The sequence below is a fragment of the Pseudorasbora parva genome, chromosome 19, assembly GCF_024679245.1.
Source record: "Pseudorasbora parva isolate DD20220531a chromosome 19, ASM2467924v1, whole genome shotgun sequence".
NCBI lineage: Eukaryota > Metazoa > Chordata > Actinopteri > Cypriniformes > Gobionidae > Pseudorasbora > Pseudorasbora parva.
In genome coordinates, this window is record NC_090190.1 from 908,815 (window position 1) to 925,046 (window position 16,232).

At 38.7% G+C, this 16,232-nt stretch overlaps 2 protein-coding genes across 8 annotated transcripts in view; one reads left to right on the top strand and one right to left on the bottom strand.

The window, feature by feature from the left end:
• ago4 (argonaute RISC component 4) overlaps nucleotides 1-7,109 on the bottom strand; it is a 51,263-nt gene extending 44,154 nt beyond the window's left edge. For all 6 annotated transcript variants that reach the window (XM_067426675.1, XM_067426674.1, XM_067426673.1 and 3 more), the window contains exon 1: nucleotides 6,949-7,109. In XM_067426675.1, the coding sequence (XP_067282776.1) occupies nucleotides 6,949-6,967 (19 nt within the window). In that variant the 5' untranslated portion in view covers nucleotides 6,968-7,109. The remainder of the gene's footprint in view (nucleotides 1-6,948) is intronic.
• A 97-nt stretch (nucleotides 7,110-7,206) lies between these two features.
• Nucleotides 7,207-16,232, top strand: part of LOC137048485 (claspin) — a 38,865-nt gene continuing 29,839 nt past the window's right edge. The window contains exons 1-3 of one of the 2 annotated variants that reach the window (XM_067426672.1): nucleotides 7,207-7,308; nucleotides 13,333-13,444; nucleotides 15,775-16,118. In XM_067426672.1, the coding sequence (XP_067282773.1) occupies nucleotides 13,384-13,444; nucleotides 15,775-16,118 (405 nt within the window). In that variant the 5' untranslated portion in view covers nucleotides 7,207-7,308; nucleotides 13,333-13,383. Of the gene's footprint in view, nucleotides 7,309-12,429; nucleotides 12,682-13,332; nucleotides 13,445-15,774; nucleotides 16,119-16,232 lie in introns of those variants that run through there. The other variant, XM_067426671.1, reaches the window with a different exon arrangement.

The window sequence follows — 16,232 nt, forward strand, 5'->3', positions numbered from 1 at the left end:
CTTAAAATGCCGATCCCTCGTTTTTAACATGCGCACTATAACGCCGGTCAAACACGTGATTACTGGGCTGTGCTAATACTGTCAAATACACACAAGGCTTACAGAAACAGAGTCAGTTATGCCTAAAGTGAAAGTAAAATCGGCACATCTATTAGATGCACGCAGGTCTTAAATTGACAGTGAACGCGCCGTCCTTAAAGGGACAGTTCACCTCTAAAATGATGTCCTTATTTACTCTAATTTTGTTCCAAACCTGTATTCATTTCTTGATCATTTTTGAGTGAACTATCCCTTTAATGTTAATACAACAACAAATGATAGAGAAAATCTATTACTGCTCTTGAGTCTGTGTAGTGTTTATTTTTACATTTATTCATTCAATTTCACACTTAAATGCTACTGTACAGCTCTGAGCTGCCAGTGTAAATCTTTGTATTCTGTATTATACAATATACTAGGAATGTGTATTTTTTTTAAAGAATAGTTCTAAGTTTAAGTAAGGCTTTTCAATTATTGTAAGTAAAACAAAGAAAGAGTATTGCAATCAAAAATAGTCTTTTTTTCTCCTTAACTTCTTGCTGTTCCTGTGGCCTAAGAATAGAATAGCAAAAACCGAACCGAAAACCGTGGTTAAAAACCGAGGTATGTACTGAACCGAGGACTAACTGTATTGCTGCATCCCTAGTAAATATTATTGTAAATATTTTGACACCTTATCCATTTATTTTTCCACTGAGCAATAAACCTTTTCAAGGGTTCACACTTGTAGTTCGGTTCGTTTGGTCCGGACCAAAAAACAAAAACAAGACATATAGTCTTGGTCCGCTTAGCGTTCACACTGGCATTTATAACAGCGACCCTAAGGTTGCCGAACCAAAGGCTCAGGGAGACGCTCACAACCTGATTGGTCGGCTTATATGACGTAGGAGCTGCTTACCGAACATTCAAAGCAATGCTGTGTGCTGATTAAACGCCATCATTGTATGCGTGTACATACGGCATTATTTACCCGCTGAGAACTCATGAAGAGCTCATCAAATGTTCAAAACATTCAAAACCGCTCCAGGATTTCCTCCGTTGTGCAGAAAAGAGACGGCCGTTCTGTCGTCTGTACCGACTAATGGGCAGCACAGGTCCTCTGATGAGAAGAGCCAGGTTTGCTTTTTGTGCGTTTATTCTAGCATTTTCGAAACATGTCTGACCAAATATTGATGAGGCTCTTCCTCGTTGCTCCACGTTTGCCGTCTAACGTTAACGTTACTCATGTTTGATACCCCGATCTCTCCGCGTCGTCACATCAGCTGACTATGCGTCTCATCTTGTGACATCACGTCCTGTTATTGGTCCGTCTACGTGTCTTTGGTCCGTGTTGCGTTCAGATATCAGTCGAACCGCCCCAGAGTCCGTTTGGAAGCAGATCGAGACGCGTCTTTATAGCGCTCTCGGTCCGCTGGTTTGGTGCGCTCCAGGGTTCAGATGGCGGCGTTCACATGTGTTCAAATGAACCGCACTAAACGAGCAATCGCACCAGGGTTCGTTTTAATGCAACCAAACATGACAAGTGTGAACGCACCGTTAAGGTAGCTGATTTGTCTTCTCTCTTTATTGCCCTTCCTCGTGTAGATACCAGCACAGCTGATAAAATAATGTTACACTCCCGTTTAACTCTAGACAAACAACTGAGGGACGTAACTGTTTGTAACCAAGTAGATAGAACAACCATTAATAAAAATACTATGGTAGTGAATGGTTGTTTGGTTACAAACACTCTTTAAAATATATTTTGTGTTCAGCAGAAACTCCTACAGGTTTGGAACAACATGAGGGTGAGTAAATGATGACAGTTTTCTTTTTTTGGGTGAACTATCCCTTTAAAACAGAGACCAGGCCAGGTTTCAAAGGGGCTCTTCCTATTGGACAAGGCTGAGCAGGAAGGCCAGACCTTATATGAGCATCACTTCCTCCTTTCAGATGGCAGTGTGTCTGGGGGATGAAAGGCAATGAAACGACGCTCCTCTTTGTCCAAGATATAGTTTGTCTGAGCCCCTCATGCTCCAGTTAGCAAGAAGAGAACATGAACCGGCCCACATTCGGCCCGCCTATGGACTCAGTATATAGGCTACTCAGCTGTTACACTTCACACACAGCATGACGGCCTTCAGTCTCATTATCCAGGGCCATCCTAATGCTTGCAGATGCATTATGGGTAAAGTAGCCTATCAACAAAAAGGACAGAGTTGCTTATATTGCGATCTAAGAACCCCAAACAACTTGGGGTCTAGAAATCAGTGCAAGGGCATTCACTGAATACTGTGATCAAACTATTGTTTTTAAATAAAAGTATATTATAGTGTAAGCAAATCAGTTCCACGAAGACTACAAATATAGTAAACAACACCAGTCACATTATAAAGGCTCTATGAAATACCAGATAATTTTTTTTTACTTGCCCAAATTCCATTTTAATTTCTGGATAGTTAATTTTTTTTAAACTATTTTAATGGTTAAATTACATTTTAGTATTACAAAAGCATAAAACTTCTACAACTTCACAAAAATGTATTAAGTTTAACAAATAAAACATGTTTATGGCCCTATTAAAGATTTGTTTCCCTTTATTTCTTAAACAGAAATTCTATTTTAATGGTAAAAACAACACTATTAATAAAAAAAAAATACATTTCTAAGAATAGGGAAACTCAGCATTTTAAAGTTTTCTGGCAATCAAATGAAGGCATAAAATTATAATTTAACATCTTTTAATAATTACATTTTAATAAACAAAAATCATGCCTAGTTAATTGAGATCATAACACAAACACTTTATTAAAATTTTAACCAATCTCATTACATGTTTAGGGCCTTATAAACGAGTTTTGTTGTTAATTCCGTTTTATTTTTACCAAATTGTGTGTTTTAAGTTTTCTGGAGATCATTTTAATGGTTTAATTCAACTTTAAGTAATCGAAAAGGCATGTCTAATTAATTAAATTAATAAAAACAACATATTAATTTTAAAATAAAATGTTAATTCTGTGAAATAAACATTTTTGGCCAATGAAACACTCTAAAAAATGCTGGGTTAAAAACAACCCAAGTTGGGTTGAAAATGCACCAACCCAACAATTGGGTTGTTTTAACCCAACGGTTGAGTTGTTCTTACCCAGCAATTGGGTTGTCTTAAGCAACATTTAACCCAACCACTGGGTTAAAACAACTCAACCATTGGGTTAAAACAACTCAACCGTTGGGTTAAAACAACCCAATTGTTGGGTTGGTGCATTTTCAACCCAACTTGGGTTGTTTTTAACCCAGCATTTTTTAGAGTGAATGAAAGCCTAAATTTAATGTTAGGAATATTACTATAATTTTTTTACATTTAATAATAGTTTAACAATTTAAGATCATATAAAAAATTTATTTTTCCCAAATTCTGGATTTCATTTGAATGTTTTATTTAAAATTTAATAATCAAGAAGCATGACTAACCAAATGCAATACATTTAATAACTAAACTTAATAAATTATTAAATCTATATAATCTATTATGTTTACAATAATAGGTCCTGTGTGCCGTTTGTTTTCTGGATTTATGACTAAATACAAATTTATTACCAAAAAACAAAAACTGGTGGTAATTAAATGAAGGCTCTAATTATTCCTAAAATATGAATAAAAATGAAAATTTCTGCACCATAGCAGTTTCCTAAAATAATTGTAGTGATTTTTAATAATTGTGTTCAGCCCGGCGTTTGATTTATTGCTCCAAAATATGTCAAATTCCCTTTTTACGGCTGGATTTTGCATTTCCCATTTTGGAAATCACAAGCCCTAAATAAGATCTAATTTAATTACCGTTTTCAATATTCTGGCATTGATTTTACTTATGAATTATGGAAGCACAAAACAAACTGATCCTTTGATCATATGATAAACAGTTTTGCTGCAATAAAGAAACGAAGGTACTAATGCATTATCATTATTATGAGTAGCATTACTATTACATCGAGAAGTAGCTTCTACTGTACAACATTAATATATTTCACAATTTCAAGTTGTGAAACGTTTATTTTGTGGTGAAGATTTCCCTCACATTAAACGGTAAAAAGCTCATGAAGTGCTTATTTATTTTCCCGTAAACTACGTTTTTATGAATGGATTCTGTGATGTGTAGTTAATAATCAATTTGCTGTTAAATGCCATAACATTGGGAGTTTCCAAGCAGACCATCAAAAAGAGAAGTTAAAAAAGAAAGTGTTAAGCTAATCATGCATTGTGTCCAATAGAGTTATGAGTATTTCATGCATAGCAATCATAAGATCAGAACATATGCAACTACTGCAAATTCTACAAAAGGCCCCACATTTTTACTCCAATGCATTAGAGATCCTGTAGGTTAGTTTGGACATTAAAATAAATAAAAAAGCATATAGTCTGGATTGTATCCCAGCATGCATTGTGTCTCTCCTGAAGGCTAACAGGCTTTTGCATGATCAAGTAATGATATTTTGGCACGATCACACAATCACTGATCTGACAAGAGCACATTTCCTCGACTTCCAGTAGTTAAACAGCGCTTTTGAAAAGCATTAATATAATAATAATAATAATAATAGATTTTATTTATAATGCACTTTTCATTCCGAAGAATCTCAAAGTGCAACAAGGGGGGGGGGGGGAATAACAACAAAAAATGAATAACAAGTAAAAATATAGAATACTACTACAAACAATCAACCAACACAGAAAACAGAACAGAAAACAGAGCTGATGGTGAACAGAAACAGAGCTGATGGTGAACAGAAAACAGCTGATGGTGGAAGTCTCTGTTAGCTCCGCAGCACACTGTGGTCCACTCCATGTTTCAGATTTCTCCCAGCGGCAGTGTGTCCCGATGACATCGCCGAGGCATGACAGCTGAAGACCAGATGATGGGTCTTCATGACGATTCAAACGATGGGGATCGCCGCAGCACCATGCAGGAGGCAGAACATTTTTTCGGGCACTTCTGTGGACACACCGGGGTCGGCGCAGAAGTCCAAGCCGCTCCACGGCCGCAATGCAGGACGGAACAGCGGCGCAGGCGAGAAGCGGAACATCCCAACATCATGCCGGACGCCGATTACGATGGCCCAGATGACGCTAGCCCGGTGCAAACTTCAGCCACCATGCAGCTTAACCCCAAGGGAGTCCACCAGTGAGCAGTCGCGGCGAGAAACATCAAATGTCCTCCAAACCAGAACCAACCAACCGCAGCAATTCAAACGTAAACATTAGAAGCGGTGGAAAACGGCGAAACGAGGAACAACGTCCTCTCAGTGGCTGCCAGCAATCAGCAACAGCCCCAATTGTAGCTCTGACTGTTAGACTAGTCACAAACATAAGGAAATAAAATAAAATCTAAATCTAATAGTACATTAACATGATCATTTGTGGGTGGAGAAGCGGCGAACAGACGACGCCAGCGTCCTCTCCCCCACGTTGCCTAGCAACCAAAATATGGGGGTTTAATGACAAATTAATAGTGAAAATGGGAAATTACATTGAGTTTGCCTACATTGATTAAAAGATGCATTTTTGTCCACTGAATACAATCAGTAATGGCCATTTCTAGGCATGTTGATTTGTACAACATTGCTCTGTAGTAAACAAACAATGCCAGGGAACGTCAACACAAGTGCACAGAGCTTTATTGTGCAGAATTACACAACGTCCACAAACACACACAGTCATTCTTGCACACAGCAGGAGAATGGACATTTACAAAGACATTCACAAAACACTATTGATTTCCTTTTTTTTTTTTTATTGGATGTTTTACGCACCCTGACGTGTGTGCTGTCCAAGAAAGCACAGGGAAAGCATAATTTACACATTGCCCAATAAACAAAACATGAATTTCATGATTAGATAAGTGCTAATAAGCCAATGCGGTGTTAATAAAAAGCATGCATGCATGAAAACAAATGCATGTGATAGCAAGTGTTAATAAGCCAATTCAGTGTTAATAAAAAGCATGCATGCATGAAAACTAATGCATGTGATAGCAAGTGTTAATAAGCCAATTCAGTGTTAATAAAAAGCATGCATGCATGAAAACTAATGCATGTTATAGTAAGTGTTAATAAGCCAATGCAACATTAATAAAAAGCATGCATGCATGAAAACAAATGCATGTGATAGCAAGTGCTAATAAGCCAATTCAGTGTTAATAGAAAGCATGCATGCATGAAAACAAAACGTGGACCAGCTTTATAAACAAATGATGCTACTGTACCGACATCCGGTAATTATCAATGCATGACATGCACTGATATCATAACTAAGCCTATTTGTCAGAGGTCAGCGGGTTCAGTCGAGTACGCGAGTCCTGTCAATCGTTATCCTCTGGCATGGTCAACATTTAGGCATAAACAAACGCACATGGGCGATCAAACAAAGCGCCAACAATAATAATAAAAAAAACACAGACGCACGCGCGCGCGCTTCCACTACATCGCACGCGCGCGTCGAGCTCGCGCAACACATCCCGTAACGATATTTGTGATTTCTGACTAGCAAACAGTCGAAATAAAACCCGGCGCGTGTGTTATTGTGTACAACAGATGCCGTGTGGTTTAATACGCTGGCTGGTTCGCGGAAGGAAGGTGCGTGTGGTTAGATCCCCAGCACACAATGCCGTCCTGTCTTCCGCACTAGCCATTTAACGCTCATTCAGTGAAAAACACACACTTGTTGGCTACATAAACACTCGTTCTCCGGGGTGGAGTGCGGTTAATAACAGCCCGGTGTCGTTTGGACGGGCTTGACACACGGGCGAGGTGTGAGAGGAGGATTGTTTTCGTTTTTTTCCGTTGAGGCCTAAAAAAGAGCGAAGCCGCGGGCTCGAGTGAGGCGGCGCAACGGCCCCACGCTACGCTGTCACACGGCTTCATTTCTAGCACTTACCGGGTCCGAGCGCTTCCATGGCCGAGGGATCTCTCTCCGTCTCTGTCCCGGCCTGGCGGCTCCGTACCGACACTGAAATTGGGGGCGGTATCTCGAAGCTGAAGGGGGCTAATTTAAGAAATGGAAGGATGCGTATATGTGTAGCGCTCGGCTTGCGTTGTCTTCTGAGTGATTTAAAGCAGATCCATGGGATTTGTAAGTGCGCATGCGCGGGGACGCGCAATTCGGTTGGTGGACGCGCACATTGACACTCGTGATAAAGGTTTGGGTGTGCGTCCGCGAACTCATCAAGGTGCGCGTTGTGGTGCATAATTTAATTTTAGGAGCCTTCAAAAATCCGGGCGGAATCTAATATCTGTTGTAAGTGTTGATTGATAACAAATTAATGGGGATGTTTTTGTCCCCCGTTTCTTTATTTGTTGTCTTAAAGTTAAAGGGATAGTTCAACCAAAAATGACTGACCCCATGATTTATGTGGTGTTTGTGTATTTGTCAGGAGATGCTCTATAGTTCACATGTTGTTGTTACCTATAAAAGGCCTATAGTAAGCCTGTTGCACCTGCTGTCGATCATGTCACCGGCACTGTTGGTTTGTTTGTCCTGCTTGTGGACTGAATAAATCTTTGAGAACTGGAAACTTTCTTGTCCTCATCCTTACCTGGATTTAAACATAATAATTTACTCTTCCTCAGCTCATCCTAGGTGTTTATGACTTTCTGCTTTCAGATGAACACAATCAGTTATATTAATAAATGTCTCCACTCTTTATAGTGGCAGTGAATCACTGACTGTTTCTGTTTTAATTCCATAAAAATGCATCCATCCATAGTAAAAGTGCATCTATCCACTGTTATCCATCTATTTGCTTTTATGATGGATGGATGCACTTTTATGATGGATAGATGCACTTTTATGATGGATGGATGCACTTTTATGACAGATAGAGGCACTTTTATGATGGATGGATGCACTTTTATGATTGATGGATGCACTTTTATGATGGATGGATGCACTTTTATGACAGATAGATGCACTTTTATGATGGATGGATGCACTTTTATGACAGATAGAGGCACTTTTATGATGGATGGATGCACTTTTATGATGGATGGATGCACTTTTATGACAGATAGATGCACTTTTATGATGGATGGATGCACTTTTATGATGGATGGATGCACTTTTATGATGGATGGATGCACTTTTATGACAGATAGATGCACTTTTATGATGGATGGATGCACTTTTATGATGGATAGATGCACTTTTATGATGGATGGATGCACTTTTATGACAGATAGATGCACTTTTATGATGGATGGATGCACTTTTATGATGGATGGATGCACTTTTATGACAGATAGATGCACTTTTATGACGGATGGATGCACTTTTATGATGGATGGATGCACTTTTATGATGGATAGATGCACTTTTATGATGGATGGATGCACTTTTATGATGGATAGATGCACTTTTATGACGGATAGATGCACTTTTATGATGGATAGATGCACTTTTATGATGGATGGATGCACTTTTATGACAGATAGAGGCACTTTTATGATGGATGGATGCACTTTTATGATGGATGGATGGATGCACTTTTATGATGGATGGATGCACTTTTATGACAGATAGATGCACTTTTATGATGGATGGATGCACTTTTATGACAGATAGAGGCACTTTTATGATGGATGGATGCACTTTTATGATGGATGGATGCACTTTTATGACAGATAGATGCACTTTTATGATGGATGGATGCACTTTTATGATGGATGGATGCACTTTTATGATGGATGGATGCACTTTTATGACAGATAGATGCACTTTTATGATGGATGGATGCACTTTTATGATGGATAGATGCACTTTTATGATGGATGGATGCACTTTTATGACAGATAGATGCACTTTTATGACAGATAGATGCACTTTTATGATGGATGGATGCACTTTTATGATGGATGGATGCACTTTTATGACAGATAGATGCACTTTTATGACGGATGGATGCACTTTTATGATGGATGGATGCACTTTTATGATGGATGGATGCACTTTTATGATGGATAGATGCACTTTTATGACGGATAGATGCACTTTTATGATGGATAGATGCACTTTTATGACGGATAGATGCACTTTTATGATGGACAGATGCACTTTTATGATGGATGGATGCACTTTTATGATGGATAGATGCACTTTTATGACAGATAGATGCACTTTTATGATGGATGGATGCACTTTTATGATGGATGGATGCACTTTTATGACAGATAGATGCACTTTTATGACGGATGGATGCACTTTTATGATGGATGGATGCACTTTTATGATGGATGGATGCACTTTTATGATGGATAGATGCACTTTTATGATGGACAGATGCACTTTTATGATGGATAGATGCACTTTTATGACGGATAGATGCACTTTTATGATGGACAGATGCACTTTTATGATGGATGGATGCACTTTTATGATGGACAGATGCACTTTTATGACGGATAGATGCACTTTTATGATGGATAGATGCACTTTTATGACGGATAGATGCACTTTTATGATGGATAGATGCACTTTTATGACGGATAGATGCACTTTTATGACGGATAGATGCACTTTTATGACGGATGGATGCACTTTTATGATGGATGGATGCACTTTTATGATGGATGGATGCACTTATGACGGATGGATGCACTTTTATGACGGATAGATGCACTTTTATGACGGATAGATGCACTTTTATGATGGATAGATGCACTTTTATGATGGATAGATGCACTTTTATGACGGATGGATGCACTTTTATGACGGATGGATGCACTTTATGATGGATAAATGCACTTTTATGATGGATGGATGCACTTTTATGATGGATGGATGCACTTTTATGATGGATAGATGCACTTTTATGATGGACAGATGCACTTTTATGATGGATAGATGCACTTTTATGACGGATAGATGCACTTTTATGATGGACAGATGCACTTTTATGATGGATGGATGCACTTTTATGATGGACAGATGCACTTTTATGACGGATAGATGCACTTTTATGATGGATAGATGCACTTTTATGACGGATAGATGCACTTTTATGATGGATAGATGCACTTTTATGACGGATAGATGCACTTTTATGACGGATAGATGCACTTTTATGACGGATGGATGCACTTTTATGATGGATGGATGCACTTTTATGATGGATGGATGCACTTATGACGGATGGATGCACTTTTATGACGGATAGATGCACTTTTATGACGGATAGATGCACTTTTATGATGGATAGATGCACTTTTATGATGGATAGATGCACTTTTATGACGGATGGATGCACTTTTATGACGGATGGATGCACTTTTATGATGAATGGATGCACTTTATGATGGATAAATGCACTTTTATGACGGATAGATGCACTTTTATGACGGATAGATGCACTTTTATGATGGATAGATGCACTTTTATGATGGATAGATGCACTTTTATGACGGATGGATGCACTTTTATGATGGATGGATGCACTTTTATGATGAATGGATGCACTTTATGATGGATAAATGCACTTTTATGATGGATGGATGCACTTTTATGATGAATGGATGCACTTTATGATGGATAAATGCACTTTTATGATGGAGAGATGCACTTTTATGACGGATGGATGCACTTTTATGATGGATGGATGCACTTATGACAGATGGATGCACTTTTATGACGGATGGATGCACTTTTATGATGGATGGATGCACTTTTATGATAGATGGATGCACTTTTATGATGAATGGATGCACTTTATGATGGATAAATGCACTTTTATGATGGATGGATGCACTTTATGATGGATAAATGCACTTTTATGATGGATGGATGCACTTTTATGATGGATAGATGCACTTTTATGATGGATAGATGCACTTTTATGATGAATGGATGCACTTTATGATGGATTAATGCACTTTTATGATGGAGAGATGCACTTTTATGATGGATAGATGCACTTTTATGACGGATGGATGCACTTTTATGATGGATGGATGCACTTTTATGATGGATGGATGCACTTTTATGATGAATGGATGCACTTTATGATGGATAAATGCACTTTTATGATGGAGAGATGCACTTTTATGATGGATGGATGCACTTATGACAGATGGATGCACTTTTATGACGGATGGATGCACTTTTATGATGGATGGATGCACTTTATGATGGATAAATGCACTTTTATGATGGAGAGATGCACTTTTATGATGGATGGATGCACTTATGACAGATGGATGCACTTTTATGATGGATGGATGCACTTTTATGATGAATGGATGCACTTTATGATGGATAAATGCACTTTTATGATGGATGGATGCACTTTTATGATGGATAGATGCACTTTTATGACGGATGGATGCACTTTTATGATGGATGGATGCACTTATGACAGATGGATGCACTTTTATGACGGATGGATGCACTTTTATGATGGATAAATGCACTTTTATGATGGATGGATGCACTTTATGATGGATAAATGCACTTTTATGATGGATAGATGCACTTTTATGATGAATGGATGCACTTTATGATGGATAAATGCACTTTTATGACGGATGGATGCACTATTATGATGGATAGATGCACTTTTATGATGGATAGATGCACTTTTATGATGGATGGATGGATGCACTTTTATGACGGATGGATGCACTTTTATGACGGATGGATGCACTTTTATGACGAATGGATGCACTTTTATGATGGATAGATGCACTTTTATGATGGATGGATGCACTTTTATGACGGATGGATGCACTTTTATGATGGATAGATGCACTTTTATGACGGATAGATGCCCTTTTATGATGGATGGAAGCTCTTTTAAGATGATAGATGCACTTTTACGACGGATGGATGCACTTTTATGATGGATGGATGCTCTTTTATGATGGATAGATGGACTTTATGATGGATAAATGCACTTTTATAACGGATAGATGCACTTTATGATGAATAGATGCACTTTTATGATGGATAGATGCACTTGTATGATGGATGGATTAACTTTTATTTACTTTAAAACAGAAACAGTCATTGATTCATTGCTATTATAAAGCGTGGAAGAGCCAGGACATTTATTAATATAACTCTGATTGTGTTCGTCTGAAAGCAGAATGTCATACACACCTAGGATGAGCTGAGGGAGAGTAAATCATGGAGTCATTTTAATTTTTGGGTGAACTATCCCTTTAAGCATACTTAAAATGGCTGATATGTTTTATGATGTAAATATCCTGCCCCACACCGGCGTTATGTGCTGGAAACTCTGTTGTTGTCCATGTACAGTGGGGTTGACCAATCATTGTTTCAGCGCTGAGAGTCTTGTCCAATCAGCGCAGCCCTACAAGCGTTCACCCAATAGCGAGACTCGAAAAGAGTGACGGAGGCGGTTAAAGAAAAGCGCTCGAGCCCAGCGCGCGAAGGCTGAAGTTCTGTTCGCTTACCTCTGTCGGGCGGGAGATGGATTTATGCGGCTGGGCGTTGTAAAAAAGAACGTGTACCCGTTGACTTTATGAAGTTTTGAATATAATAATTGCGTTTTATACGTTTACACGTCGTTGGAGTGACTGCCTCGCGCGATTGATGTCGTTTTGCACCGAATAAAGTTCGAGACAAGACCTGAAGATGAGCTCTCTTCTCTCCGAGCGGGTAACGTTAACGTACCAACAGCGACAAATCACCTCAGAAATACACATAAATGACTACATTCTCTAAACAATCACCTCGGAAATACACATACATGACTACATTCGGTAAACAATCACCTCAGACACAAAAAAAAGACTACATTCGGTTAACGTTAACGATCTCCTCAGAGATACAAAAAATGACTATCATCGGTAAATTATCTCTTCAGAAATACATATAACTTAAATGACTACATTCGGTAAACTAGTAAAAGTTAATAACTAGTTCACCTAACAGGTAATGGACACTTTAAATGAGTTAACCGGGTTATAACGTTACGTGTTTAGTTAGCCATTAGCTGTCCATCCTGTTCTGTCTAACCTCGCAAGGCCTGAGGGAAATGGTGCACTCTTTATTCGCTTTTTGTACCCTCGTTGTTGCCATAACTTACTGTTGAATTTATATTTATTATATTTGATGTAGTGTTTACAGCACTATAAATACAGAATGGATAGCTTTCTGCGCGTAATATGTATTCACCAATGTCATATTTTCATTCTCTTGTGCTTTCAAAAGCGCGCGATTCATTAAATCGAACGTTTTGTTTTATTTGTGCACTTATATTATGTGAAAGTGGTACATATATGTGTGTGTGTGTGTGTGTGTGTATAGGCTGTAGATCTATCTGGAAGACGAACAGCTGAGAGTGATTCGGACAGTGGCATGGGCTCACCGATGGAGGAGCCTGTGATTGACACCAACACCGTCCTTGAGGATCAACACGGTAAGAGGGTTACACAAGACTATATTTATTATACATGTCCATGCACATCACTAGTGTTTTTATTTTATGTATGTGCTCTTGCAATTTTTAATTAAAGGGATAGTTCACCCTAAATTTTAAATTAGCCCATGATTCACTCTTCCTCAAGTCATCCTAGGTGTCTGGCATTCTTCTTTCAGATAAATATAGTCAGTTATAGTAAAAAATGTATTTATATACAGCAGTGAATGGCTGATCTGTTTTGAATAATCTATCTATTAGGGATGCAACAATACAGTTTGTCCAAGGTGCTCGATACCACACATTCAGTACCACAATCTAATACCGAAGTACCGATATTAAACCGATACCACACGGTCTGATATTAGCGCGGCTATATTGGACGCGAATGAGTACAATTATGCAAGTTTTGAGTTTATAAAGTGGGAAATTACCACAAATGTTTATTAGTAAATTAATCAGCTAAGCTTATCACATCAAATCAGTCATTTGAAAACTTTCTTGTGAGAAATAATTTCAGCAAACATCTCTCAAAATTAGCAAATTGCTTCTGGTTTCAAAAGATATCGCACCTACACTAAAGCGATCTGCATAATTCGATTCAATTTTCACGTTCGTCTCGTGATGGATAACGGAAATCATTTGAACATGCAAGCGATTTTATAGCATTTCGTAATAACAGTTACAGGAGATATGAGCTCATAACAACGACACACACACATAGGGATGGGTATCGTTAAGATTTTAACGGTATTACTACTCTTAACGATACTGCTTATCGGTCCGGTACTTTAACGGTATTCTTATCGGTACTTTTTGAGATTTACTATATATATATTACCCCATACACACACACACACACACACACACACACACACACACAATTAATTATATAGGGCTACACAGTGCTTTAATTTCAGGAAGAATTCTAGTAATCAAAATCAAATGTAAAATAACACTGCATAGTTTATCATAGATAGGATAAATTAATGCTTATTAAAGCTGAAGTTATTCAATCAAGAGCTGTGAGTGATTTTCTCTTTGCATTTGGTTGTTTAATTCGCAGTAATTCATCAGCATGTTTATTTACACCGCTGCCTCTTTAAGAGAGATGTGCAGATCTATAGGCGACTGATAATAGGCAGATGCACTGCATTTTCTCCTGACTATCCATAATAACTACGTCCATTTTAGACACAAACTGTGTTGTGTTTAAGAGACTCTCCAAGCCGGTCATTTTGACATTTTGTTTGTGTACATTTGATCGTTTAGACGCGAGTGTGAAACCGAAAGTGTAATTTGCTCGTCTCGTTGCGGCTGTTTCAGAGCGCGCGCCGACTTGGAAACAATCTCTTGCGCATATTTTTGTGCTTTTAATCACTATTTTTATTATAAAACGCGTATCTCCTCAGCTGACGCGTGTACTGCCGCAAATGAAACTTAAATGTTCAGCGTCGGATCCTGAAGCTCAACACACAGTTGTCTTCATTTAAAAACAGCGATATTAAATGATATTACCAGTGCTGATGCCCGCCCGCTCTCTCTCTCGCGCATTGCGGTCTTTGATCTCGACATGAGCTGAAAACCAAAGTTAAAGAACGACACGCATTCATTGCGTTTTAGCGTGATATGAGAGTTCCGCATCTTTATTAAAATCAACATAGTAACGATTTCTCTCATCCACCTGCAATTTTTGGGATTGTTACGCAAATAACCGCAATCCGCTCATACTCCGAGTCCTTACACAAAAAATGTCTTTCTGCAACATCTGTGTGTAGTTAAATGGACTAAGCGAAGCATCGAGGCAGGTGATTTTGCCTCGAGGATATTTTTGATTCGATTAACTCGAGTTACTCGATGAATCGTTTCAGCCCTAGTCTAACGCGAATGTAAATAGTGCAATATATAGTACGCATAAAAATATTATGATTTTTATCAGCTCAGAATGTTGCTTTTTCATAAACGTATGTATGAAGCGAGACTAAAACAGAGGCTGCTCTGTTCTTTTGATATATTGCATGTTTAGATATTCATACAAGATATTCTGTGGGCCACGAAACTTGTCAAAATGACAAAAAAACGCTAGCGGTGACTAGCATATTTCATGTTCATGTAAAAGACATAACCGACATAATGTTTACGATGACACTCGACAAGACAGGCATTGTGACAATTTTGTGGAAATATTCACGCGAGGAGTGAATGACATGCATTTCATTTTTGGGTGAACTAACCCTTTAATATCGCATTGGTTCTGAAAAGACGGCATCGTGCATCCCTACCTTAAAATATATTGTGAATAATATCTTTTTTCAACCGTTGTGTTCCAGATTCAGATGAAGAGATCGCCGTGAGTCGGAAGGGCCGGCCTCGGAAGGCATTGCAGGACAGTGACAGCGACGGCGAGCCGGAAGAGGCTGGAATGGCCAATGCTCTGGTTCTGTCCGAGTCCAGCGATGAGACGACGAAGACCGATGAGGCCGAGAGCGTCAGCAAGAAGCGAGGGAAGCGAGTGTCCCGCATCTCAATGGACAGTGGCGAGAGTGAGCCGGAGCAAGCGGAAGCTCAAATCAAACCAAAAGAGCCAAAGAAAAAGCGGGAGAAGTCACAAAGACGCAAAGACAAAGAAAAACACAACGTTGCCCTTGTAAAGCGGCTGAAAGAGAAAATTGAGGTGGGTGTTTAGATCGTTTGACGACACTGACTAGGGATGTCAGAAGTACCGGTACCAAGTCGGTACTGAAATGTAAAAAAATTTGACTCTACCAGCATTTAGTGTTGTCACGAT